Source organism: Ammospiza nelsoni, chromosome 19 (genome assembly GCF_027579445.1).
Source record: "Ammospiza nelsoni isolate bAmmNel1 chromosome 19, bAmmNel1.pri, whole genome shotgun sequence".
NCBI lineage: Eukaryota > Metazoa > Chordata > Aves > Passeriformes > Passerellidae > Ammospiza > Ammospiza nelsoni.
In genome coordinates, this window is record NC_080651.1 from 5,273,585 (window position 1) to 5,301,006 (window position 27,422).

The 27,422-nt window shown below is 50.0% G+C and overlaps 4 protein-coding genes across 4 annotated transcripts; 1 reads left to right on the forward strand and 3 right to left on the reverse strand.

Moving 5' to 3' along the window:
* Positions 1-474: 474 nt before the first annotated feature.
* Positions 475-7,350, reverse strand: DHRS7C (dehydrogenase/reductase 7C). Its single transcript, XM_059485848.1, has 7 exons — positions 7,198-7,350; positions 6,563-6,718; positions 3,883-3,995; positions 2,448-2,658; positions 2,115-2,207; positions 1,666-1,821; positions 475-743 (listed from the first exon to the last, which is right to left on the reverse strand). Exons 2-7 carry the CDS (start codon positions 6,714-6,716, stop codon positions 535-537), a joined length of 936 nt encoding a protein of 311 aa, XP_059341831.1. The 5' UTR covers positions 6,717-6,718; positions 7,198-7,350; the 3' UTR covers positions 475-534.
* Positions 7,351-9,096: 1,746 nt separating this feature from the next.
* On the forward strand, positions 9,097-11,145 carry BLOC1S3 (biogenesis of lysosomal organelles complex 1 subunit 3). The gene is made up of 2 exons (XM_059485837.1): positions 9,097-9,138; positions 10,203-11,145. The coding sequence occupies exon 2, from the start codon at positions 10,206-10,208 to the stop codon at positions 10,677-10,679; it is 474 nt and encodes a 157-aa protein (XP_059341820.1). The 5' UTR covers positions 9,097-9,138; positions 10,203-10,205; the 3' UTR covers positions 10,680-11,145.
* Positions 11,146-11,418: 273 nt separating this feature from the next.
* Positions 11,419-14,278, reverse strand: CCDC61 (coiled-coil domain containing 61). Its single transcript, XM_059485926.1, has 14 exons — positions 14,227-14,278; positions 13,627-13,787; positions 13,464-13,546; positions 13,211-13,368; positions 13,015-13,143; positions 12,845-12,920; positions 12,681-12,763; positions 12,481-12,593; positions 12,310-12,388; positions 12,139-12,203; positions 11,978-12,047; positions 11,845-11,908; positions 11,689-11,755; positions 11,419-11,601 (listed from the first exon to the last, which is right to left on the reverse strand). Exons 1-14 carry the CDS (start codon positions 14,244-14,246, stop codon positions 11,504-11,506), a joined length of 1,266 nt encoding a protein of 421 aa, XP_059341909.1. The 5' UTR covers positions 14,247-14,278; the 3' UTR covers positions 11,419-11,503.
* A 1,020-nt stretch (positions 14,279-15,298) lies between these two features.
* Positions 15,299-19,212, reverse strand: LOC132081924 (ADP-ribosylhydrolase ARH1-like). The gene is made up of 6 exons (XM_059485891.1): positions 18,995-19,212; positions 18,027-18,125; positions 17,843-17,948; positions 16,996-17,075; positions 16,742-16,925; positions 15,299-15,886 (listed from the first exon to the last, which is right to left on the reverse strand). Exons 1-6 carry the CDS (start codon positions 19,185-19,187, stop codon positions 15,511-15,513), a joined length of 1,038 nt encoding a protein of 345 aa, XP_059341874.1. The 5' UTR covers positions 19,188-19,212; the 3' UTR covers positions 15,299-15,510.
* Between the last annotated feature and the right edge of the window lie 8,210 nt (positions 19,213-27,422).

Here is a 27,422-nt window from a genome sequence, read left to right on the forward strand (position 1 = left end):
GGAATAATCACTCACACCACAATAAAACCCCAGTGCTACACCAGAAAATAGATGGAGCTCCAGCAGGAGCTGCAGGAACTGACCCCTCCATCCCAGAGCTGAACACCTCCCTGAGCCAGGTTTCCTGAACCCAGAAGAATTCATTTAGAGCTACAGCCAAAGGTTCATGTCCCTGCAAGTGACAGATATTCCTTTGCCCTCAGAATTCCTGTCATGTTTGGTGATTGCATTATGAATGAGGTCTGTAAGTGCTGGAAGTTTCGTGAACAATGGGACTTTTAGCAGTTTGGTTCCAATGGCACATTGTCATAATCCCTAAAACCAATTTGAAGATGATTTAAATTTAAATTTAGGAGCTAGTCCAGCTGACCCTTCAATGGTGTTCTGCTTCACCTGAAGTTCCTAAATTTATAGATGATTGTGTGTGTCAATGATAGTGGGGTTATTCTACTCACAGCAAGCAGCACAAGTCACTGACATTCAAAACAAAAACCTTTTTTTTCAGGTCAAAAGCAAAGAAATAACTGAACAAAATCAACTTTCCTCTTCTGTCTTCAGCCTTTCCCTAATCCCTGAGGCAACAATGGCAAAAAACAGCTCGGGGAAGAATGTTCTGATGTAAACTGCTGCTCTGGGGATGGGATTGGCCATCAGCACCTCCTGCTTCTTCCTGCTCACCGTGGCAAGGACCTCCTCTGCCACCTCCACGGGGTGCACTCCATAGGACACCTTCCTGAAAAAGACTGTAAATGAGAGAGGAATGAGAGCTGCAGACAGACAGACAGAGAGACAGGCAGATACCCTGAGGGAAGAGTGTTTAAAAGGTAATCAGCTAGTGAATCAGTCGAATCAGTTTAATTTCTTTAATTTCTTCTTCTCTATGCACTCTCAATCCCTTCCCCACTCCATTCTCCTGATCAGTATGTGACCAAGATCTTTTCATAATTGAGGTAAAGTTCTTACAAGTCCCTAGGGCAAGGAGCAACCTGAGTGCAGTGGAATTTTCCCTTTGGACCTTTTGTGTCACCCTGATTTTTTTAAGATTTTCTAAGCCTTCTGATGTTTATATTGTTATAATGAACTTTCTCACACACTTTATGTTAATAACGTATTGTTTTGCATTCTTCTGTGGAAGAGGAGAAATTGGATGGACTGTTGGTTTGTCCAGTGTCATTGGAGAGGTGGCACTGTCACCCTCCAATCCACTGTCGCTTTTGGTAATCTATAAATGTTGGAGTCAGAAAATAAAAAGTCCTTTTTTTACCTTGGAAAGAGCAGTGAGTCTGTGTCATGTTGTTTCATGTCCTATAGTGACACTGTTGTGCTCTCCTCCCCCTCCATGCCTGATGCCCTGATATATTTATTTTCTCATATAACATTGTCTCATTCCAGGCTCCTTCTCTTTTCACCAGGCTAATATTACCTCTATATGGAGGGATATAGAGGTATTCTTTATAGATATAGAATATATCTATATATATAGATTCTATACCTATGTATAAATATAGAATATATCTATATAAAGAAATATAAAATATCTCTTTCCTTTTGCTCCTCATGCTTGTTCATCCTTTTTGCCATTTCCATCATTTTTCCTTTGTTTTTTAACCCTGGAAAAGCCTTCATCCTGCTTTATGTGCCTCATCTTCACCCACCCAAACTCACATTTCCAGATTGATGCCTCCCAGTTGCCTGGTGCTGGCTGGCGATGGTAGGAGCAGATGAAGGTTGGATTCACAGTGCTGACAGAAATATCAAATTCCTCCATTTCAGCTCGGAGACAATCAAAGAATCCTACAGCAGCATGCTTGGAAGCAGCATCTAGAAGTAAAAAGCACACATATGCATGGTTGGATACATGATTGCATGGAAGGAGGTGTATAACAGAGAACAAATATTAGGGAAAATGAGCATGGAATGATTAACCAAAATGCATTTCTAAGGTAGCATTTTAACTATGTTCAACTGAGTTCCAATTTGAAAAAATTTCAGCCACATACTGCAGTAATGCTAAATTTGGATGCAAATTAGCACTTTTAATAACCTCTGATGAGTGTCAGGGACTCCTCACAGCTTATGCATTAGAATTTATGGTTTTGCAATGTATCACTTACAAGCTGCACGAAATGGAATTCCTATTTTCCCTTGGATGCTATTAATTAGAACAATTTGGCCAGTTCTTCTTGAGATCATATTAGGAAGGATGGCTGCAAAAAGAGAAACACAAGAAAGAGCCACGTAAATAAAAGTGTATTTAGTGAAAAGGAGAAAAAAAAAAGTCTAAATGCTGAAAGCAAAATATCATAAAATCCAATAGCTGGGAATTGTCTTCTAGACTTCACCTGAATTCTACATGCAGAGATGGCTGCAGTATTGATTAACACATTTAATTGCCAATGTGCTTTAAGTGGTAACAGCAAAAAAAGAAAAAAAATATAATAAAATACCTTTGGTTAATGTTATAGGTCCAAAATAGTTGGCATCCATGATCTTTTTATCAAGCTCCAGTGAAATGCTCTGCACTGCTCCTTTCACCTTCATGCTTGCATTGTTGATCAGAATATCCACACAGCCATAGCAGTTCAGGATTTCCTTGGCTACATCTCTGATGCAGCTTATGTCTGTGATATCCAGAAGAATCAGCTTTGGGGCATATGTCTGGTGAGCAAAAGACTCATTTCAGTGGGACTTGTTAGATACAAACTCTATTTATATTTACATTTACATTTACAGTTATAGTTATAGGTTATAGTTATAGTTATAGTTATATAGTTGTAGTTATAGTTATAGTTATAGTTATATAGTTATAGCTATTGCTATTTTTATTTCTATTTCTTTCTATTTCCTTTGATGGATGAGCTACACACCCATGGGGACAGAGGAAAGGTAGGAAGGGTTTGTTTTGCTACAGGTCATACAAATGGAGTTTACTTTTGTATGATTTCTGCAAAAACAGATTTTATCCGCTGTGGGACAGAGGAATGAACTTGAAGTTTTTCCCTTTACTGTATTAATTAGACAATTTCATGCAGAACTTTTAGTCATACTTAATATTTTTGCCTAGTTGAATCTGTGCAGGCTAACATGAACACACTACTTTTGTGGTTATTTATGCAGATGAATGAAACCCACTGAAAAAGAAAAAAGGCAAATATTTGTAGGTCTGATGAGCAATGGCTGCAAAATTTATGTGATGCCTTCAGGAACACCTGTGCCCTGGAACAGTCAGCTGAATGTTGGTCACAGAAGGGAAGCTTTGCCAGGAGCCTCAAGAAACACCTGCCAAAGAGCTGGAGTCCTGCATCTCCACAGTCAGTGGCCATGAGGATAAGAGAATTTTCTTTTCTTTTTTTAGTTTTTTGGTTGGTTGGTTGGTTTGGGGGGGGGGGGAGTGTTTCTTGCCCCTCTTCTGGCCATTTTGGTGTTTTTTTCCTGTTTTTTTTCTTGCCAGAAAGAAAAATCTTTTCTGGGATCCCTTCTATCTGAGACTTTCCCCAAAACAGTGGGGAAGCTCAAAATGAATTTGATCTCTAGACCTGTCTCCCACTCCTTAAGCACATGAATGATATCAAAACCTGGTGGCATTTCCTGCCATTAAATGAAGCATTTGGATCCCTTCCATCCAAATGATCAGGCCAATTGCTCTGCTGAGGATTTCTAGCTGGGTGGCTTGTTCAGAACACAGGAGCACTCAGATGCCTGACAGGAATAGCTCAGGAGAGCAGGATTTTGGCATCATCTCTCTCTGAACCGTTTGCTGTTATTATAATGGTGATCAAAGCCATCATTGACAGCAAATCATGTTTCTTGTACATTTTTTTACTGGATTTAAAATTCCATTCTGTCCCTGAGCAAGGTTTATCCCAGGCTATGGATACCTACCGTGCTGGGGTCTGTCACACTAATTAAGGCATCATACAAAGCTTCCAACTTCTCCCATGTCCTGCCACACAACACAAGCCTTGCTCCTCCTGCATGAAACACACGAGAACATTCTAGGAGAGAAATACATTAAAAAAAAAAAATTACAATAGTGGCAAATTGATTTTGTTTATTTTGTTTGAAATGGGATGCTGGTTAAGGTGGTGAATCCATACTTTAAAACTCATTAATTTGAAAATAATATGAGAAAAAAGAAAGCATTGACTTGTGATAGTACATAGGTGAGAAATAAATTAGATTTAATGTAATGGGATAATGCCTGTGTTGAATGGGCTACAGAACAACCCCAGTGCTTGCTGTCCTCCAGGAAACATTTCCTTCAGATTTCAATACCTACAGGAAATCCAGTTATTCCAATCTACCCATTTTAGATTTCTTAAATGATCATGTTAGACTCCTAATATCTGTATGGAAGTATTTATGGATCCACCCTTGTAGTTTTGCAAACCTGTGCAGCTGGAAGCTTTTATTTAAGCAATTTTTTTCATTATTTACAAAAGTCATTTTAAGAACATCTTCCATTTTCTTTTTTTTTTGTTGTTTTCTAGTATAGAAGGATTTTTAATTTAATGCCCAAAAGAGTATTTGCCAGAACACTTACAGCAGAATTTTCCCTATAAACAACAGTTGAGGCAATCTTGAGGAAAAAAAGGGAAAAGACTTCTATGTGAACAGCAATAAATGTTTAAAGGGAAACCAATGATGTTCTCCTCCAGAACTTCCCAGAACTTTTTTGAGTTCCAGCACTCAGAAGAAACAGGAACTAGGTTTCAATAACAATCACAAACCATTGAAAACACCTTCAATCATCATAGATTTGTTTCTCTTTTTTAACTTTGATGAATGTTGCCTTTAGTCCAGAAATTCTGGCGTGTAGGAAAAGAATTTGTCTGTTTCCTCAGAGCCCACATCCACAGCTGGCCCCTGCCCAAAGTCCCTTTTTGGCTCTCTTGGAGCCCCTTTAGGCCCTGGAAGTGGCTCTAAGGTTTGCCAGAGCCCTTCCCTGGGATGAACACCCCACTCTGCCAGCCTGGCATCTTTGTCACCTCCTCTGGCCCAGGGATGCTCTGTGGCTGCTCACCCAGACCAGCTGTTTAAACAGATAAATTATTACACACCCTTGATGCCTTCAGTTTTAGCTTTTATATTTTTCAAATCCTGCACTGCATTAGTGCAAAACTCTGAAATCCTTATAAAGTGTCAGCTCCTGCCTTCACATTTTGGTCAGACAAAACAATTCCTCTGAGCCTGTGATCCAAGGACACACCACAGCCTCAGGCACCAAAAACTAGAAACAAAATTTAATTTGGACGGGAGAGCAAACTGTGGGAGTATGACTTCATTAGCTGAAGCTGTAATTGAACAATTAACCTCTGATATGCAAATAGACCAAACTTATATCTGTATAAAAAACTGGTGACCATCATCCATCCTGGGTGTAGCCTCTGTAACGTTCTTGCACTGCCCAAGGTGTAATTAACTATGGAAAGCCTTTAATAAATACCCACTTTATTCTCTTAACCTTGCCCAATATATATAACAAATATATAAGATATACAATAATAAAATAGGTGGGCTATATATATATATATACATTTATATAAAAATATATAATATACATATAATATAAATAATAATAAATAGGTGAAAAATATATATAATATATTTATATATATAAATATATATGTATAATATACATATAATATATACAATAATAAAATAGGTGGATCTATTGAGGCCTTCTTATAAATTCCTACTTTATTCTCTAACTCTGCCCAGCCTCTCTTCTAGGCAGCCACTTCTTCCTTGTCCTCTGAATTCACACTGCACAGGCAGCTCAGCTGGGAGCAGGAGTAATTTGGGTGATATTTAAAATATATATAGAGGGGGGAAGAGATAAAAATAGGGAAAAAGGGGTGAGCATTGCTGTTCACAAGAAGCAGGAACTGCTGAAGTGTCTAAGGGCTGAAAAGGAACATGTAAAAAGTAAGGTGACACCTGTTTATGCAGCCACCCTGCACTGACAGCCTGTGAAATGAGATCTTACAGTAGCAACGTGCTAAAAATAGCACTCAGTGTCCTTCTGAAACCTCTCTTCTATTGAATTAAATAAGCACAAAGCTCTGCAGCTCCTATGAGTTTACCAATATAATATTTATATAATATAAATATGTAGAAAAATATAATATTTTATTTATACTCTACCTATAATAATATAATTGTGCTATAGATGATATAAAATATATTTATTATTATAAATATAAATATAAATATGTATGAAACATAAATATATATTAGACATATAAAAACATATATTAAACATATATAAACATATATTAGCCATATTATAAACACAGACTTTTATCATTATAAAGATGAATATAAAAACATTATAATAAAACTAAATAATAATATAGATTAAATTATAAATATAAATATAAATATAAATATAAATATAAATATAAATATAAATATAAATATAAATATAAATAATTATTATTAACTTCTACTTCATCCAGTTATGAATGCATCCAAGGCAATGTGTGCATGTTTGTCATCCAGAGCGTGGCTCTCTGGCTGCTTCTGTTCTGTGCCGCTGAGAAGAAATGAGACAACTCACCCTTGCCCAGGCCAGAGATGGCATCTGTGATCACCACCACCTTGTTCTGCACTGCTGACTTGGACAGCAGCCACCGGACTGACTGGTAAATGTAAATAATTCCACTGATCCCCAGGAGCAGCAATGGCAGAGCAAGTACAGAAAGGATACCCATGGCTGTGGGAAACACAAGATCACATCAGAGTACAGTAATCACAATACACATTGATTATTTTTCAATTATTCCAATGTTTTCTGATCTAGAAAATGTACTGACAGCATGCCGAAGCAGCGACTTGAAACAGTAGGGAGGTGATTTTCCAATCAATGGTGTAATGTTGTTTTTTAATGAACAGGGCAATGTTGTTTATTTGTCCGTTTTCCTCATCTTTGTTTGGTCTAGGCAAATCTTGGTTCCTTTTATGCTAAATTACTGTATGATGGCAAGGCCATAATAAAAGAAAGAATATATATCTGTACTAATAGGTGTATGTATATTCTATTGTGCCTTGAAGCAAAACATGAAATAAACACTGAACTTTAACCACATTGCTATTATCAGAAAACAGAGAGAAAACTTTTAATCCAAATTTCAGATAAAACTCACAACACAAGTCTTTTCTGTTCTAAAAGACAGAGAAAATACAATCACTTACCATGGCTATGAAGACTCCAGACACACACAGAGCATTCTATTGTGTTTTTGCAAACTTTTTCATTACAGATTTAATTAGGATCCTTCAGAGTTTCACAGAGCACTGATTTGTTGGGGCTGCTTGCCCTGAGTGAGAGTGGCCATGTATGGCTGGGGACAGAGGCACTCCAGAGTAAATTTAGCCTGCCCAAGTGATCTGCATGCCTGACCTTCCCACCCCACCAGCACAGAAAAGCTCCTGGTACAGAATCAATTCACCTGTAATAATAATATACTATTTAAAAATATAATAATAATAATAATAATAATAATAATAATAATAATAATAATAATAATAATAATAATAATAATAATAATAATAATCTAAAATATCATATATTTTATATAAGTATATAATTATATATTATTATATATAAAAATATAATAATTCTTATATATTAAATATATATTGTATATTTATATAATTATATATCATTATATGTAAAATATATATTTATATAATTATATATTTTATATATAGTATTATTATATATATAATGATATATAATATTATATATAATATTATATAATTATATAATATTATATTATTTTTATATATAATATATATAATTGTATTTTATAATAATATATATTTTTATAATAATATATATTTTAAACTTGGCAAAAATTAAAATTAATATTATATGTGTTATGGTTAGAAAGTGATGCTGTATTTATTTTCCTAAGTGGTGTGTTAAGTATAGTTTTAGGTTATAACATAAGGTTAAAATGAAACATTTCAGAAAATTGAAGAGAAACTATGTTATATAAGATTGGTGTTTTTTACATAGCTAAAAAAACATGAATGACAGAAATAAATATGTTTCTCAATGCAAAATGGTCACAGTGTGCTGTAATGTACATCAGTTTCTGCAAGGAAATGTAAAAACATTGAGTCATGTCAGGCCACCTGCAGCAACAGAGAGGAAATCCAATTTTTCATCATCCCTAGAGCCCCAGCTATCTTCTCTTACTTTTAAAGCATCAGTTTTTAATAAACAAATGAGCAGTTCCCTATCAGCAGCTGAGCCAGTTCGTTCCTTTCATGGAACATGATGTGTTGTTTGTTTAATTCAGTCAGGGCTCTGGAAACATCTTTCCTGCAAAGTTGAAACATTAAAAAGAAAAAAAAAAAAAAAAAAGCACACACTAGAGATAGAGGACTTATATGAGTTCCAAGTGATTTGTTTCCAAATGAACTAGTATAAAGGTAGAATAAAGGTACAAGAAAAGCAAAAAAACAGGACTAGGAGAAGGTCAATTGAGAGAACTATATAGCCCACAGTGTGTAAGACTGTAAAGATAAAATGCTATCATGTCCATAATGAAAAATTGTAAAGGAAAGCTGCCAGAGTCAGAAAATACAGAAATGCAGGGACTGCATTAACCCAAACACCCAAATCTTCAGAAGCACAGAAACCTGACTTTCAGAAATACCCGAGAAATGTGTTGTGCACTGCCACCTTCAGAGCACTGCTGGGAACGCCAGAGGAACAAGAGTATTTAAAATTGTTCTAGAGGGTGATGCCTTATGCAGGCTGGCCTAGAACAGAGCCTGGGCAGAGATAAAGAATAAAGCAGGGATTTATTAAAGGATCTCCTCAGTGGATCCACCTTGGGCAGCACAAGAGCCCAGACAGGGCTGCACCCCAGATGGACCAAAATGCTCCAAAATGCACGACCGGGCAAGGGGTCGTGCATTTTTATCAGTTCTGCTCCATTAGTTTATTGGAGTTAACTGTGCAGTTACAGCTTTAGTTTAATTAGTCCCATCCTTGTTATTTTTTTCTCTTAATTCCACCTTGGTGGAATTGTTTGTGCTCCCGGGCCTGCTGCAGCCGCCACTTCCGGGTGCGGTCACGTGGGCAGCGCGTCATGTGACCTGCGGCGCTGCGGGCAGGAGGTGGGAGCGGGACGGGGGGAGCGGGGGGGGGCGTGGGATCGAGGGGACCCCGCTGTGGGGATGTGGGGTCACTGTGGGGGCGTGGGATCGAGGGGACCCCGCTGTGGGGATGTGGGGTCACTGTGGGGGCGTGGGATCGAGGGGACCCCGCTGTGGGGATGTGGGGTCACTGTGGGGGCGTGGGATCGAGGGGACCCCGCTGTGGGGATGTGGGGTCACTGTGGGGGTGTGGGACCGTGCTGTGGGGATGTGGGGTCATTGCCGGGCTGTGGGATCCAGGGGACCCCGCTGTGGGGCTCTGGGGTCACTGTGGGGGCGTGGGACCGTGCTGTGGGGATGCGGGGTCATTGCCGGGCTGTGGGATCCAGGGGACCCCGCTGTGGGGCTCTGGGGTCACTGTGGGGGCGTGGGACCGTGCTGTGGGGATGCGGGGTCATTGCCGGGCTGTGGGATCCAGGGGACCCCGCTGTGGGGCTCTGGGGTCACTGTGGGGGCGTGGGATCGAGGGGACCCCGCTGTGGGGATGTGGGGTCACTGTGGGGGCGTGGGATCGAGGGGACCCCGCTGTGGGGATGTGGGGTCACTGTGGGGGTGTGGGACCGTGCTGTGGGGGTGCGGGGTCATTGCCGGGCTGTGGGATCCAGGGGACCCCGCTGTGGGGATGTGGAACCTGCTGTGGGGCTCTGGGGTCACTGCCGGGGATGTGGGACCCCGCTGTGGAGATGTGGGGTCACTGTGGGGATGTGGGATCGATAGGACCCCGGTGTAGGGATGTGATCGATGGGATCGAGGAGGACCCCGCTATGGGGGAAGTGCGGTCACTGCCATGGGATCGAGGGGACCGTGCTATGGGGAAGTGGGGTCACTGCCGGGCTGTGGGATCCAGGGGACCCCGGTGTGGCGTTGTGGGGTCACTGCCGGGGCTGCGGGGCCCCGGCATCGCCGGAGAGGCCGCGCGGGTTCGAGGGGTCTGAGCCCAGGGGATCGGGAGGGATCCGCAGGGCCAAGCCCGGGTCTCCCCCTCCCCTCGATGCCACCCCCTGACGCACCCCTGTCCCCCCCAGGCCATGGCCGCCCCCCGCCCTCCCCGGGTCGTGCCGGGCGAAGCCTCCGAGAGCGACTCGGAGCCGGAGCTGCTGGTGGAGACGGCCGGGGAGGCTCCCGGGGCCGGGCTGAAGGTGCCGGGCGAAGCCTCCGAGACGGACGAGGAGGAGGAGGAGCAGCAGAGGCCGAAGACGCCGCCGGTGCTGGCGGAGGAGCCGGCGGCCGTGTGGGGGGGCGGCCCCTCGCTGCTGCAGCAGCGGCTGCGGGAGGGCACGGGCCGGCTGCGGGGCGCGGTGGGCAGCGCGCTCCGCCACAGCTACGGCAGCGCCGCCCGCAGCCTGGGCGGGCTCGGCGGGGCCCTGGGCCGGGCGCAGGTGACCGCGGCTGCGGCAGCGCACTGCCTGCGCCTGGCCCGCCGCGACCTGCGGGCTGTGGCCGACACCATCGACATCGTCACTGCGTGTCACCTCCTGCCCGACATCCGCGGGCAGCTCTGAGAGGCACGGCCGGGGCACCGCCTGCAGCATCCCCACTGAGTGGCACCAGCGGCGGCACCGACACCTGGCAGATATCCACGGGCAGCTGCCAGCAGCACTGCTGACCTCGGCATCGCCAGTGCCATAGCGGGGTCATCACCAGCAGGACCATCAGTGCAGCATCCTGCCGAGGCTGGAGTTGTGATGACATCGAGTCATGTTTGCAGCACCTCACGCTGACCCTGAAGATCTCACCATGGTGGCGTCATCACCAGTGTACCACGGTGACACCAAACAGTGGCTTTGGCACAGAGACTGCCAGCCTGGTGCCCCAAGACCTGCATGATCTGGTGACATCTTCACTGCTCATCCCCTGGCCAGCTGCCACCATCCCAGAACTGTAGCCTGGTGCTGGCTCATCACCATTGTCCCCAAATGCCACTGTTTTATGTGACATGGAACTGAATAAAGCCATGGTGGTGTCAGAGCCATGCTGGGGAGCTTGGCCAGCACTGTGAGGACAGTAGTGTAGCAGGAGTGGGCACAGAGTAGGGTGACATGGGTGCTGGTGTCACATTGCAGTGGCCTTTGAGTTCACTAGTAGCCCAGGGGATGAGCTTGGTGGCCTGGGCTGTATCCCACATGTCCCCAGCACTGGTACTGTCACCCTCTTGTGATGCCCCTGGTGCCCTCAGTCCCAACACTGTGTCCCTCCCAGGGGACAATGCCCTCACCCCATCCCAAGAAGGACACACTCTGGGGCCAAACAAGGGTTTATTTGGGGACACACTTGTACCAGAACTCCAGAGGACACAGGTAGAGGAGGGTGTGTGTCCCTGGAGGGGTCACATGTGGGTGTTGAGGCTGTCCATGTACTCCTGCAGAGCCTGCAGCCGGGCATCGATCTCAGCCAGCTCAGCTGAGGGCTCCTTGGAACGGTTCTCTGGGGAGGCAGTGCAGGAAAAAAGGGCTAACAAAGGTCTGGGTTGGGGTGTCCCTCAAATATCTAAGGATTCAGAAGGGGCCTCACCTTTACCAGGGCGCTTGCCAGCAGTCCTGCACGCTGGCATCTTGTGGCTGGCAGCTGGGCGAGGCGCCTGGGGGAGAGGTTGGGGGTCACCAGTGACCTCCTGGTCACCCTGCTTTGGGATGGAAGGGTGGGAACCCCAAAGGGGCAGCCACTCACCATACAGGGGCTATTGCAGAGTGAGGCGCTCAGGGGTCTCCGTGCTCGGGTCACTCTCCTGTCCCTGCCCAAGGAGCGGGGTTAAAGGGTGCCAGAAGGGATGCCCAAGCATCCTGTCCAACCTCAGTGTTACCTGCAGGGCACGGTCTCTGGGGCTTTGCTGGCAGGGCTCCCTCCCTGGCGCCAGCTCCGGCAGCTTTCAGCTGCAGGGAGAAATGGGGATGGAGGAAGTTGAGGAAGGAGCCCCAGCACACAGTGGGTGCACCCCCAGCCCTGTTCCTGTTCCCCACTCACCAGACGAGCTGCGCCTGTGGCTCCTGGCGGGGCTGCTGCTGCCAGAGGCCACTCCACGCCGCTGGCTGCACCCAAGGGAGATGGTGGTGAGGGGGAACATGGGGCTAAAGGGGGAAGGAGACCCCCCCAAATACCAGGGAGGGATGGTGAGGAGCTGTCAGCACCGCTTACTTTCTGAGCTCAGCCTCCTTCTGCCGGCGCTGCTGGGCCCTGACAAAGGCAGTGGGGTCGAAGCGTGGTGGGCGGGAGCCTGGCAGGAGGAGGCAGAGGAGGGGTCAGGGTGAGGAGGGGGTGAGCTGTGTCCTGTCTCCACTCCTGGGTGTGTCCCCAAGTGTCCCACACCTGCAGGTGACAGGGACTTGGGCGAGGGGCGGCCCCGGCTGCTCCTGTGGCTCTCCAGGGATGCTGAGCGTCGCTCCTGGGTGCGTGGGGCTGGGCTGGCAGATCTCTGGCGGCTGCCAAGAGGACCAGCACCATCAGGGGGGACAGGGGGACACCCCACGGTCATGAGGGTCCTCCTGCAGGGTTCACCCTGGCCTCACCCTCTCCTGCAGGAGGCCAGTTCAGCTGTCAAGTTCTTCACCCGCAGCTGCAGCTTCTGCTCTGACGCCTTTGCCTGGGCCAGCTTCGAGGGGGAAAAAAAGGCTCAGTGTGCATCTGGCAGCCCCTGTCCCTCCCCAGAGCAGCTCCCACCCTCCCCGCCCACCTCTGCAGCCAGCTGCCGGTACTCGCGCTGGTGCCGGCTCTCTGCTGCCCGCTTCTCCTCCAGTGCCTTCCACAGCCTGTGGGGAATGCCAGGGGGTGGTCTGGGGGTTCCCTCCTCACCCTGAGAGACAGGAACCCCCAAACCCTTCTGGGTGCCCTGGCCCCACTCACGCATCTCGCAAGTGCTGGGTCTCCTCCAGGCGCCGCGCCCGGAGCTGCCCCAGCTGCTCCTGCAGCTCCCGCACCAGGGCCACGAGGTCCGGCCGGCCCGCGTAGGGCAGCGGCAGCGGGTAATGGATCCTGGAGGAGAGCACAAGGTGAGGCTGGAGTCACTCCCCCGTGACCCCTGCCTGGTGTCCCCTGTCACCTATCGAACTCCACAGAGTAGACCAGGATGAGGTAGCGCTTGCTGTTGAGGGGGGAAGAGGTGGAAGGGGAAGGCCGGGTGACTGCCCCCACTTTCCGGCTGTGCAGGGTCTCCAGGTCGGTGAAGGTGAGCAGCTCCAGGCTGACGGAGTCGCTGCTCTGCAGAAAGTTGGAAAAGCAGGAGGGATCGGTGAGACACACACCCCACCCCAGGCACCCCCAAAACGCCGCGTGGGGCAGCAGCACGGCCACACCTGTGTCAGTGCCGACTCCAGCATGCTGCAGAAAATGCCAAACTGCTTGAAATTCCCCGTTTTGCGGGTCAGGTCCTCGATGACTGCAAGGAGCAGAGGGTATTTCAGTCACAGGCAGCCGTGGGAGATCCCTCATCCCCCCCAGGCTCCCTCCAGCACTCACAGGCGGCATCGAACTCGCCCCTCCACAGGTCGCTGGTGCCGTGAGCCTCCACCTCCACCCGCAAGGTGCTGCGGGTCAGGGTCACCCGCACCGTGTGTGCCCCGGGCCGGAAAGCGCACTCGGCCTGCAGGTACCGCGGCTCCGCCATGGCACGGGGGGCTCTGCGGGCACACAGGGGCACCATTGGCACACGGTGCATCCCAGGCACACCCGGGCACCCCAGCAGCACACAGGGGCACCCTTGGCACACCATGGACCCCAGCAGCACACAGGGGAAAGGGGAGCCCGGCTGGAGGGCTCGGGACAGCTGAGCTGCGGTGGGGTCTGGGCTGGTGAGAGCAGAACGGGAGCAGAATTATGGGAACGGACGGGGTGAGAAGGGGAGCCCACAGCCCCACGAGCGGTGAGCGGACGGCACCTCGGAGCTTTTGTTGAGTCGGGCTCGATGGGGGCGGGCGCAGCGCGAAGGGGTGGAGAGAACACAGCGGAAGAAGGGGAGAGCCGTGGGTTTGGGCCTGCTGCCTGCGCGGCTGTTCGGGGGTACCGAGGGAGGGGAGCTGGGGATTGCCGGGCCCGCGGTGCCGCTCAGCCCACAGGTACCGGGAGCAGCCGTGCCGCATCGGGGGAGCCTCACCGCCCGCCGCGATCCTCCGCTCCTGGCCGCACCCCGCTCCGCCTCACCGCCCAATCTCATTGGCTGGTCGCGCCCCGCCCTGCCTCCTCATTGGCTGGTTGCACCGATCCCTCCCGCTCATTGGCTGTCGGCGCTGCCCGTCATCGCAGTGCCGTTAGCCGCTCCGCCCTGCCTGCCAGCTTCCCGCTGCCATTGGTTGTCAGGCGAAGCCCGCCTCCTGCTCCCGCTGCGCCATTGGTTAATGGAGCTGTCGCTCATTTTGGGGCAGAGGTGGAGCCATGCCTGCTTGCTGTAGTCCGCCCCTTCTCATGCATCTGAGCGACGTGCCTGCCATTGATCATGGCCGCGGTCTGCTCTGACAGGAGATACGGAACGGAACGGAACGGGTCACTGAGTCTGGGGCAGGAGATCTGGGCTGGATATGGGGCAGCACAGAACCCGAGGCAGTGCAGGAGGGCACTGACAAGTTGTGGAGCAACTGAACCTCGAACCTGATTTTATTAAGCAGTGAGAGACTGGGGGATGCCTCAGGAGGCCGCAGTACTCCACTAGAGGGCCCCAATGTTTAGGAGGACCCCCCCAATTGCAACGTTTCCCCCCGAAATGGATGGAAGGGGCAGCCCTAAGGCTCCAAATCCCCCCCAGAACGTTGCAGGCGGGCGCCCATAAAATATTGGGGAGGAGAGCACATATAGTATTGTTCAACACACCCCAAAATTGCCCCTGGGACTTCCAGCTTTGTCTCTTGGCAAGGCAGGGGCTTCCTTCACTCACAAGAGTCCTTAGGAAAGTGATGTTGGCTTGTAGTTTAGGGATATCCTCCAAGCTGAATACTGTTGTTATGGTGGCAGGACAGAATCTGGCTCTGGTCAAGGGTGGGTGATTTAGTGCCGTTCTGCTGGGTTAAAGTCATAGTTTATGTGCTGGTTTGTTGTTTTGAGTGGGTTAATATAGTTCCCACAGCCTCTCATTTAAATTCAGTCCGGGTGCAAGACCTCCTGGGAGCAGGGGAAGTGGTTCTCGACGAAAAGGGATACAAAGGAGTACAAATACCGAGTGTAATGGAAAGGGATACAAACACAGGGTAAAATAGTAACACTTAATAGCGGACACTAAAGCAAGTCCTAGAACTCTAACATTCAATATTTAACAACAAACCAACACTTCCAATTAAGACCCTATCAACGTCATTACCACCAAGTAGCAATTACTACTCTGAGAAAGCGCTCTCCTCTCCAGGGCTTCATTTCTCACCGCCGTGCCCCCCAGGCCAGCGTGTGCAGCCTCCGGGCGGCCTCGCTGAGGCGCCCGCGGTACTCGAGGCGCCGGTGCAGCCCCGGGGGCACGGCTGCCATCCCCCGCAGCAGCCCCCAGCAGCCCGCCGCGATGGTGCCCGTGGAATCGCTGTCCCCGCCGTGCAGCACCGCCCTGGCACACAGCTCCTGCCAGCTGTCCCCCGCTGCCAGCAGCGCCTCCAGCGCCACCATGGGCGCGTCGTGGCCGCTGCGGCCCGCCCAGCCGTCCAAGGCCCAGCGCAGGTACTCGGTGTCCCGCTCGGCTGGGGACGGCAGCGGTGGCACCCGCGGAGGGCCACCGCCTGCCAGGAGCCCGCGGGACTCCAGGTACCTGCAGAGAATGGGGACATCCAGGTCACCGGGGACATTGCTGTCACAGACAATGGGGTAACCAGTGAGGCTGGGGGTCACTGGGCTGTGGCTCTCCAGCAGCCCCTGTGTAGTCGTGGTATTTTGTGAAAAATCCTTTCTTTGGGATTTTTTCTCCTGAGAAGCCGAGAAACAGCTTTTCTCCTCAGATACAAAATGTAAACAATGATTATCTGCTGCTGTGGAATGCAACAGGTGGATCTTTGATTGGTCTCATGGGGTTGTTTGTAATTAATGGCCAGTCACAGTCCAGCTGTCCAGACTGTCTCGGTCAGTCATAAGCCTCTGTTATCTTCTTTTTCTATTCTTAGCTAGCCTTCTGATGAAATCCTTTCTTCTATTCTCTTAGTATAGTTTTAATAAAATATGTTTTATAAAATAATAAATCAAGCCTTCTGAGACATAGAGTCAACATTCTCATCTCTTCCCTCATCCTGAGACCCCTGCGAACACTGTCACACCCCTGTGACCCCAGATAACTGCAGGGACACTGGGGACAATCAGGAAACCTGTGGGGTAGCAAGGCACTGGATACCAGTACCACCAAGAACACTAAATGCCCCAGGAACCCCAGGGACACAGAGGTCACTGTCCTCAAGGATGGCACCTCTGGCAGTGACATGAGGGACACTGGGTGCACCAGGGACAGACTGGGCATCGGGGTCAGCAATGACACCGCTGGAATGCCCTGCCAGGACTGTCAGAGAGCCTGGCTGGCACCAGTGGCACTAATGGACTGAGTCACCTTCTCAGTATCCTCCCCAGCCCCTCCTTGTGCTCCCAGTGTCCCCCCAGAACCCTCACAGTGCCCCCTCACCGGTGCCACGCGTCCCCAAAGAACGGCCAGGCAGCAGCATTGTCCTCCAGGGCCAGCCCGGTGCCCTGCACGTAGTCCCATGCCAGGGGCAGGACCCGCAGCAGCTCAGCCCCCCAGCGCTCTGGGGGCTCACCCCGAGCCCCCAGTGCCCCAAAGAGGGCCACAGCCAGTGCTCCAAGGTACCCTGTGGGGACAGGGGCTTCAGGGGAGTTCTGCTGTCCCCTCCTGCCCTCCCCTGCCAGGCTGGCACTCACCAGTGGGGTGGTGGTGGGTCATGCGCCCGCTCTCGATGCTCACCCGGATCAGAGTCGGCAGTTCTGAGGCGTGTGGGTACCTGCACTGGCATCACACCAGTCCCCAAACTCCTGCTCCTGTATGTCCAGGAATGTCCCCATTCCCAGTCCACCACCCTTGTCCCTGCTGTGCCCATTCTCCCAGCCCCATCACTTCCACGTCCCACTCTTAGTTGCTCTGTGACCTGTGTCCCTCTTCCCTATTGCTGTCCCCATGTTCTCCGTCCCCAGCCTCCCAGCTCCAGCTCCACATGTCCCCAAGCCCTGGACCTTGTCCCCTCCAGCTCCACCAACCCCATATCCCCGCTCTTCCCCCTCTGACATTCTCATGTCCCTCTTACCCTACTCCCATCCCTTCCTGTCCCCTTCCCTCCAGCTCTGACACCCCCATTTCCCCAGCCCCAAACATCCTCATGTCCCCACTCCCCCAGCTCTGACACCCCCTTATCCCCATCCCGTGTCCCTCCCCATGTCTGCCCTTCCACTCATTGCAGCACCCCCAATCCCTGTCCACATCACCCCAGCTCTGACACCCCTTTATCCCCATCCTGTGTCTCTCCCTGTGTCTGCCCTTCCATTCATTCTGACACCCCCACATCCCTGTCCCCACCCTGTCCCTCTGACGTCCCCTTATCCCCATCCCATATCCCTCCCCGTGTCCCCGCGTGGCATTCCTGTATCCCCCCTTCCACTCATTCTGACACCCCCACATCCCCATCACCCCAGTTCTGACACCCACATCCGTGTTCCCCAGTGCCCCCAGGTGTCCCCAGTGTCCCCAGGTGTCCCTCAGTGTCCCCATGCCCACCTGAGGCCGATGGCCAGGCTGCGCATGGCAGCCCCGCAGCCGGTGCCGCGGGCGTTGAAGGGGATGCGATAGCCCTGGGGCTCCCCCGGCCGCAGCTGGGAGGTGCCTGGGGAGGGGACAGGGGGGTGTGAGGCTCCCTGAGCCCCTCTGCCTCTCCCTGGCTCCTCGGGCCCTCCCTGCTCACCTAGGATGCTGCTGGGTCCGGGCTTGCGTCCCTCCATGTCCCCCATGGCGGCCACGTAGCGCTGAGCCAGCTCCTGCAGGAGGGGTTCCCCCTCCAGGTCTGTGCAGGGTGGGCGTGAGGAACCCGGCCAGGTTACCCAGGCTGGCAGGGAGAGGCCCCATGAACCCCCCCAAAAATTAAGGGAGGGAATAACATCCTCATCGCACCACTCCCAGAAATGTGGGGAAGGGAACACTGCCCCACAGAGCCTCCAAAACTGGAGGGGAAGCAGGATGGGTTTAGTGGAGAAATGGGGAATATCCCTGAGCACTGCAGACTGAGTGAGAAAGGGGGACCCTGCTGGGTTCCCAAAGGAGACCCCTAAGACCCCTGTGAACACCGTGACACCCCTGTGACCCCAGATAGTGGCAGGGACACTGGGGACAATCAGGAAACCTGGGGGGTGTCAAGGCACTGGATACCTTCTTACTACCACCAAGAACACTAAATGCTCCAGGAACCCCAGGGACACAGAGGTCACTGTCCCCAAGAATGGCACCTCTGGCAGTGGGAGGGGGAAATGTCCCTGTCTCCAGCACCCAGTATGGGATGAAGGGGCACATAAATGAGGAAAAACACAGACACACTCACAGTGCCCATGCCACCCCCACCCAGAGGAAACAAGGATACACATCCCCCCAAGGCCCCTCAGAATCCCTAAAAGGTGGGGAAAGTGTGATAAAGATGCCCCAAAGCCCCCTCCAGAGCTGGACAATCCCATCAATCCTCCAATTGAGTCAGGGATGCCATGGGGACCTCCCTGACACATCCCAGGCTGTAAGGGGACACCCAGACACCAACCCAAGGAACAAAGAGGCACCCCCCACCTCTTAGGGGACAAACAAGGACACCCCCTCCAGCGCCAGCCTGGGGCACAATGGGGACCCCACCCCCAGGGACCCCTCCCTTTGGGTCACGGTGTCCCCCACCTGTGGCCAGCCCCTCGGCGGTGGCGAGGTGCAGCACGGTGTCATCGCTGACGGGCCACTCGGGGGGCTCCAGGCTGATGGCTGCCAGCCCCCCCAGCTCAGCCAGCTCGCCGTGGATCTGGGGGCCCGAGGTGCAGTACTCCCAGCGGGCACCCCGATAGCCCAGGGCATCCCCCACCCCGCTCAGCACCATGGCTGCCTCGTAGGCCTCCACAGAGGGCACCCTGGGGGAACAGAGCGCTCAGGGGGTGCTGGGGGAACCCTGGGGGAACACAGGGCTCAGGGTGAACCCTGGGGGAACCCTGGGGGAACACAGGGCTCAGGGGGTGCTGGGGGAGCCCTGGGGGAACACAGGGCTCAGGGTGAACCCTGGGGGAACAGAGGGCTCAGGGGGTGCTGGGGGAACCCTGGGGGAACACAGGGCTCAGGGGGAACCCTGGGGGACCAGAGGGCTCAGGAGTGCCAGGGGCTGCCAGGGTGTTCAGGGGAACCTGGGGGAAAAGAGGGTTCAAGGGGTGTTCAGGGGGTGCCAGGGTGAACCCTAGGGGAACAGAGGGCTCAGGAGGTGTTCAGGGGGAACCCTGGGGAAACAGAGGGCTCAGGGGGTTCCAGGATGTTCAGGGGATGCCAGGGGTTTCAGGGGGAACCCTGGGGGAACAGAGGGCTCAGGGGGTTCCAGGCAGGGTGTTCAGGGGGAGCCCTCTCTGATCAGAAGGTTCAGGGGGTTCAGGGGTGAGCCCTCTCTGATCAGGGGGCTCAGGGTGTGTTCAGGGGGAGCCCTCTCTGATCAGGGGGCTCAGGGGTGCCAGCAGCAGGGGAAGCCCAGGGATCCCGGTGCACTCACGGCTCCTCCATGGTGCAGCAGCTGGGAACGCCTGTCAGGGTCAGGGCACGGGGCCAGGGCTGGCCAGGGGCCCTTAAGGGGACCAGAACACCCCGGGGATGTGGGTACAGGGCTGGTATCCCCAAAACAAGAGGGAGAAAGCAGGGAGGGACTCCAGGGGCAGAGGGAAAGAGAGGTCCAAGGGCCTCAAATCTCTTTTTAGGGTCAAAGCTTTAAACTGTGGTAACAAAGCATCCTCTGAAGGCACAAAACGTAACTTCAGGGTACAAAGTGTTTTCAAAGTTTAATTTTTAGGACCCCAAGCCCTCTTTTTAAGATCAAAACCTTCTTTTGGAGGGTCCAAAGTTCTCTTTTACCACTCAAAGGTTCCACTGGACTGCCTGAAGCCCTCTAGTCAGCACCAAAGCTTCACTTCTTGGGGCAAGAGAGGTTTACCTCCATTGCAGGGCCCACAAGGTCATTTGTAGCATTTCACCTATTAATGTTTTTTATGCCTAAAACCTCCATTTTGGGGCCAGAATCCTAATTTTTGGGCTCCCAACCTCTCTTATATCAGCTGTTGCTTTTTTTACGGCACAGAGTTTCATGTTTTGGATCCAAACCCTCATTTATTGGACAGAAATCCTGCCTAGACTACAAACCTACATTGGGATGGTTCTAAACCCCATATTTCCTTCTGAAGCTCTTAGTTCTGGCTTCCTAATCAGGCTCCTTTTAGGCTACAAAGTCTCATTTTGAGCATCCAAAGAATGTTTCAGCTCACAACTTCTCTTTTTGTGAGTTCCAAGCAGGGTTTTTCCTCTCCAAAGCCTTCTTTTCAGGCAATTTGGCTTTTTTCCCAGTTAAAAAAAACCCCAACCAAACAAACAAAAAAACCCAACAATCAAACCTGTGATGGTTGAGGTGAGGATCTGACAAGAGACGAGGATCTGACTCCATGTTTCAGAAGACTGATTTATTATTTTATCATATATATTACATTAAAACTATACTAAAAGAATAGAAGAAAGGATTTCATCAGAAGGCTAGCTAAGAATAGAAAAAGAAGGAATGATAACAAAGGTTTGTGGCTTGGACTCTCTGTCCGAGCCAGCTGACTGTGATTGGCCATTAATTAGAAACAACCACATGAGACCAATCCCAGATGCACCTGTTGCATTCCACAGCAGCAGATAATCATTGTTTACATTTTGTTCCTGAGGTTTCTCAGCTTCTCAGGAGAAAAAATCCCAAGGAAAGGATAAAAGATGTCTGTGACACAAGCCCCTGTTCTTTCTTGGTTGGTCACACTCTACAGAAATTAAAGTGCTACCTCTGACAGGGTTTGGTTCTGAAGGCAAGTTTACTGTTTCATAATGTCCAGATTGATGATCATGAAATAACAGAATTCTCAGTAATTGGTGAAACCAGGAGAGGCACCAACAAAACTTCTGGAGGGCAGATTTTGACCTTGTCAAGAAGCTGATTTGGAAACTTCCTTGGGAAGCAGCCTTTAAAAACAAAGGGGTCCAGGAAGGATGGATGTTCTTCAAGAAAGTAAGCCTGAAGGCACAGCAGCAGGTGTCCCTGTGGGCTGGAAGTTGAGCTGTTGGGGATGACAACCGGCCTGGAGGAGCAGGGAAGTTCTGAAGGAGCCCCTATTCTTCATGTCCCAGCCTCATTGTGGGCAGTGAGCAGCTGGCAGAGCTGGGCAGGTTTCTGCAGTTTCTGTTTCTGGGGGATTCCTTACTGGGAGCAGCACTCAGAGCAGAGTCAGACTGTCACAGACATATTTTATGGAAAATCTTTTCGTTAGGATCTTTTTTCCTGAGAAGCTGAGAGGCCTCAGGAACACAATGTAAACAATGATTATCTGCTGCTGTGGAATGCAACAGGTGCATCTGTGATTGGTCTCGTGGTTGTTTGTAATTAATGGCCAATCACAGTCAGCTGGCTCGTACTTCTGTCCGAGACAGAAGCTTTTGTTATCATTCCTTCTTATTCTATTCTTAGCTGGCCTTCTGATGAAATCCTTTCTTTAATATAGTTTTAATATAATATATATCATCAAATAATAAATCAGCCTTCTGAAACATGGAGTCAGATCCTCATCTCTTCCCTCAACCTGGGACCCCTGTGAACACAGTCACACTATTCCTTTCAAGCCTTCTGATGAAATCCTTTCTCCTGTTCTTTTAGTATCGTTTTAATATATCATTTTCTTTTAATATAATATATATAATAAAATAATAAATCAGCTTTCTGAAACATGGAGTCAAGATTCTCATCTCTTCCCTTTCTGACCACATCAGGGCAGTCTGCTGGTGCTCTTTGTGCAAGCTGCTCCCTGCCAGAGACACTTTTGGTACTTCCTGCATTCCTCTTCTTCCTCTCTGGCATTGCACAAGTCCCATCATCTGCTCCCCCCTCCTCCAGGCGGGCAATCTGCCCTCGTCACTGCTGTGGTGGCATGAGTCCCCTGAGCCAAGCACCACCCCGGTGTCCTCTGCCAGCTTGCTGCGTGTCCTCTCTGCCCCAGCATCCAGTTAGGAAAGACATTCAGCAGGACCAGCCCCTGACCCTTGGGAGATGCTGTTTGTTCCTGGCTCCATCCTTGTCGTGGTGTCACTGAGCAGCCCCCTCAGGGCCTGGCCCTCAGCCCTTTTCAGCCACCATTGCCACATCCAGCCCACGTCCCTTCCAGTGACTTAAACTCCATATTTAAAATTGCTAGATGGGCACGTGCAAGCACACAGCTCCCACAATCCCATCACACAACCATCACACTGTGGGTATTTCCAGCAGCTGCCTCAAAACCTGAGAAGGAAACACTGTGTAAATTATTCACACAATGTCACAGCCCACCAGTCAGAGGCATGATGTTCACTGGAAATTGTCATCAGGCTCAACAAAGGCACTTGATGATGTGTCAGGGAATTCTTTATGTTTTATTCTTGCCATAATTCTGGCAACCAGCCAAATATTTAGGCCCAAAAGATGTTGGCTAAAAATCCTTGAATTCTACATTAGGCTTTCACGAGTGGTGGCTGACAAGCCCTTAATTTTGTATAGCATTACTTTTCAATAATTTCTCAGCTCCCACCACAAGCTCCTCAAAAGGACTGGCTAACAAGCCACAAAACACTTCCACAAGCTCCCACAACAAATTTTAGTGTGGAGCATGGGGCAGAATCATTGCCATGCTTTGCCCAGACAAAGCAAAGGAGGCGATAATAAACACAGAAAAGGGAGAGAGAGAACAAAGCTCATCACCAGTCCATAGATCCCATGTTGGTTCTGCTGTGGATAGTCTGGAGCAGGGATTGCAAGACAAAAAAAGCTAGAAAGAGGAAAAAGAGCCAGGGGATCCAATTGGCTTCCCTTTATAGTGAACTTGGTGCCTACCTCTGACACAGCCTAAATTGTTTGTGCTGTTCTCTTCATGAATGCACAGCCAGCTCTTCTGACCCTCTTGAGCAATTTGCCTCAATCTTCTCCAATGACCTTTCCTACTGCAATAACCAGAATGTTTGAGACAAAGCATGCTTAGATCTGATCCTCCACAGCCCAACAAGGGGTTTTAATTCTGGCTTTGGCTCTTCTGCCTGTTGGTTCCAAACAGATGGGGCTTTGTTCACTTCAGATGCTGTGCTGCTGCAGCATCCAGGCTGTGCTTGTCTCACATGCACCTCTGGGATGCTCAGCCCTCCACACTGACAGGTAAGAGTTTGTGATCTCCACAAGCTGGCTCCAGAGGCTGTACTCCTGCCACGAGCACCTGCCCAGCTCCCTCTCTACAGGCAAGGCTTGCACCCAAGCAAGGCTTGGTGCAGGCACCTCCTGGCAGATCCTGTCAGAGAGCCCTGGAGCTGTGGCACTCCTGGGAGCAAGGTCCAGGCCTAAAGGACTGCTTCTCTTCCTCCTCCTTCCTGTTAAATTGCCACAGCTGGCGCTGCTCACGATCCAGCTGCAGAGATCACTGCCCCACTGTGGGGATCTGCTCCTGGCTCTCTCCCTGGCATGGCTCCTCTGACTGTGCATCGCTTTAATCCTGCCAGGCACAGCCTGGGCTACTGCAGAACCTCCCTGACCCACCGTGGAATGGGCACTGGGTGGTGCTGGTGAGGAAGGCGTTGTTTCCCTCATTTTCACATCCGAGCACCTGGAGGAAAAAAAGAGTTATCTCTGCTTCAGGCATCCCTTGTAGGTTCCTCTGGGATTCAGGCATTTTCTTGGAGCCACAGAGAGAAGATTTCACCAAGGTCACCAGTGGTGAGTTTAATTAAAGTCTTCCCACCATGTCTGCCACTGTCAGAGCAAGTCCACATCTTTTTACCCCCTATGGCCTCCACTTCACAGAATCCTAGAATTTGGATGAAAGAAATCTCATTCCAACCCCCCTGCCATGGGCAGGCACACTTTACACTGTCCCAGGCTGCTCCAAGCCCTGTCCAGCCTGGCCTTGGACACTTCCAGGGATCCAGGGGCAGCCACAGCTGCTCTGAGCACCCTGTGCCAGGGCCTCACCAGCCTCACAGGGAAGAATTTCTGTCTAATATCTAAATATTCCCTCTTTCACTTTAAAATATTTTCCCCTTGCCCCATCACTGCACTCCCTGCCAAGGAATCTCTCCCCATCCTTCCTAGGGAATCCCTTTAAGTCCTCTTCTCTCATCTCCAAAGAGCAGACAAGAGGCACTTTGCACAGGGCAGCACCCTAAATCCCAGCAGGGAAAGGAGAGCTGGAGTGGGATAGCAGAGAAATGACAGCATTGAAGGGTGCAGGAAGGAATTGTCCCCTGTGGCAGAAACACTCAGGAGGATGAGGAGACAAGGAGCTAATCCAAAATAAGGAAATGTTTTCTGACCACAGGATCCTGGTTCTTACCTGGCATAAAACAGCAAGTAGGCTTGCTGCCCTAGAACTGTGTGGATGTCACAATTATCCACAGACTCATCATCCATCTTGTACCACAGCCCATTGCTGGCCTGCAAGGAAAGGCACCCAGCTCTCAGGGTTTGTCTGTGTCAGAAATGACACAGCTAAAAGGACATACAGATAACAGTGGCATACTGCATGCTTTTTCAGAAAGCTAATAACAATTTTATCAGGATCCCATTCCTTTTTATACTCTAGTTCACTACAGGGGGACCTGATTGGTGCTTTAATCAAAACATCTCACCATTGGCTAATTAAGAAACCACCCTTTTGGTAAACAACCTTATGAGGAAAACAGAACAAACAACATTATTACAAACAGCACTTGTGGATTGTTTCCATTTAATTATCATTATTTGTCTCCAGCTCCCTAAAGCCTCCCAGACCAGCTCATGGGAAAGCTTATCTAGCTTTTTCTCTCTGACCAGACTGTCATATCGACACCTCCACAGCACCAAAGACAGAAAACCGCCAACCCAGGAGCACACAAATCCAAATCCAGCCCCGAAGGAGACCTTCTCCCCCCAAACCTTGGCTGCCAGTAACTCTGCTGGGGAAGTTTGTCTTTCCCAACACACGTTTGTCCCTGTCAGGAGTGAAGTGGCCCCTTACCTTTGCATAGCACAAGAAGTGTCCTTCAAGGCAGGTGTCCCCACTGTGAACCACGATGGCATAAAGGGAGCAGAGGAGGGGCTCTCCAGCTGTGTCTGACATGTATGGCCGAAGGTCCAGGTACTCAGGATACTCCACGAACTGCAGAGAGACCGAGAGGGCTCAGAAATGATCCTCAGCTACCACAGTAAATATCCTTCAGCATGTAATGGCAGCAAACTGCTCTGACTGAGTGCTTTGGCTGAGAACAGAGTCCAACCTCGTCTTTTCATGGGAATTCTCTTCTCCCCAGAAGGGAGCACAAATATCCCAAAGTGAACATCTTGTGGCAGAGCTTTGGGGAATCTTCTTCTTTGTAAAGAGAAAGTTGCCCTCCAGTTGCATGCACACCTTGCTGATCTTTGTGCCAGTCCACTGGTCAGCCCTTTCCAGGCACAGTGTGAGCACTCGGGGTGCACGATGGACTGTGACCTTCTTGGAGGCAGCAGCTTTCTTCTTACACCTTGAAACCAAGCACAAACCAAGCTGATCCTCTCTAATATCATCCCAATCTTTAAGAAGCTATGAACCAGCATTAGCCTTTTAAGCTAAAGAAAGAGGGACTCCCCCCTCCTTAATGATACACCTCAACTAAACCCCAACGTCTGATTTTTCATCATGCTCACTTCATGACTCGCTTTCTCTTTAATCATCCAACCCAAACTCCTGTCATTCATATCAATAAATCCCCCCTCTAACGAACCACCCCTCGTTCCAAGCACTATCCCCTGAACCTGACCATGAACTTAAGCTTCTTTGACCAATTTTCAAGCCCATCCTTCTTAGGAATCCCACTAATCCTCATCTCAGTAACATTCCCAGCCCTCCTATTACCATCCCTGGATAACCAATTAATTACTAACTGACTCTCAACCCTCCAACTATGGTTTATTAACCTAGTTACAAAACAACTAATGCACCAGACATGCACCCCATCTTCCCCCCAAGAAGGCCAGGCAGCCTTTCCCCTGTCTCACACATCCTTATGCTATTTTAAGGTTATTCAGAGGCACATTAAAAGAGTCTTGTTATTGTGCATTAAACGTCCTTGAGAAGATGAGTTCAGAGCCATGCGGCCCCTCATGCAGGATCTGGTGTTTTTGTGTTGTGTGGAATCATCTTACTTGCTACACCTGAAGCACTCAGTCTGGTCCAGCTGCTTGGGTGTCACACAGTCCTCCAGAACTGTGGTGAGGGACGAGGCTGCCTGGAGGAGGGAGAGAGGAGCTGCAGGAAATTCTCTCACCCAAACACTTCCCAGGACAAGAAAACCCAGGCAGCTGATGCTGAAGAGAGCCAGCACTACCCCAGGAGGAGGGAGTGATGCTGAACATTTCCCTCATGTCCCAGGGGCTCCCAGAGTCATCAAGGGCTACCAAAGGCATGCAGGGGTGTGACAGTGTTCACAGGGGGCTGAGGATGAGGGAAGAGACGAGGATCTGACTCCATGTTTCAGAAGGCTGATTTATTATTTTATGATATATATTATATTAAAACTATACTAAAAGAATAGAAGAAAGGATTTCATTAGAAGGCTAGCTAAGAATAGAAAAAGAAAGAGTGAGTAACAAAAACTTCTGTCTCAGAGAGTCCGAGCCAGCTGACTGTGATTGGTCATTAATTAGAAACAACCCCATGAGACCAATCACAGATGCACCTGTTGCATTCCACAGCAGCAGATAATCATTGTTTACATTTTGTTCCTGAGGCCTCCCAGCTTCTCAGGAGGAAAAATCCTAAGGAAAGGATTTTCCATAAAAGATGTCAGTGACACAGGGCCGTCAGCATTGAAAACTGATCCTACCTATGAGCCTGGGAGAGCCAGGTGGGTGTTGAGGGAGAGCAAAGGAAGGAGTAGCAGAATATGCCAAGGCTGCAGAGGGGTTAATGATTGCTATTCCAGCCCAAAGCAACACCATGGAGAGAGCAGTGCCATGGCCTCTGCAGGACAATGAGGACTCTGTGCTTCCCCCTTCCCACTCACCACCAAGCTCCCTTGTGCTCACAGTACAGGT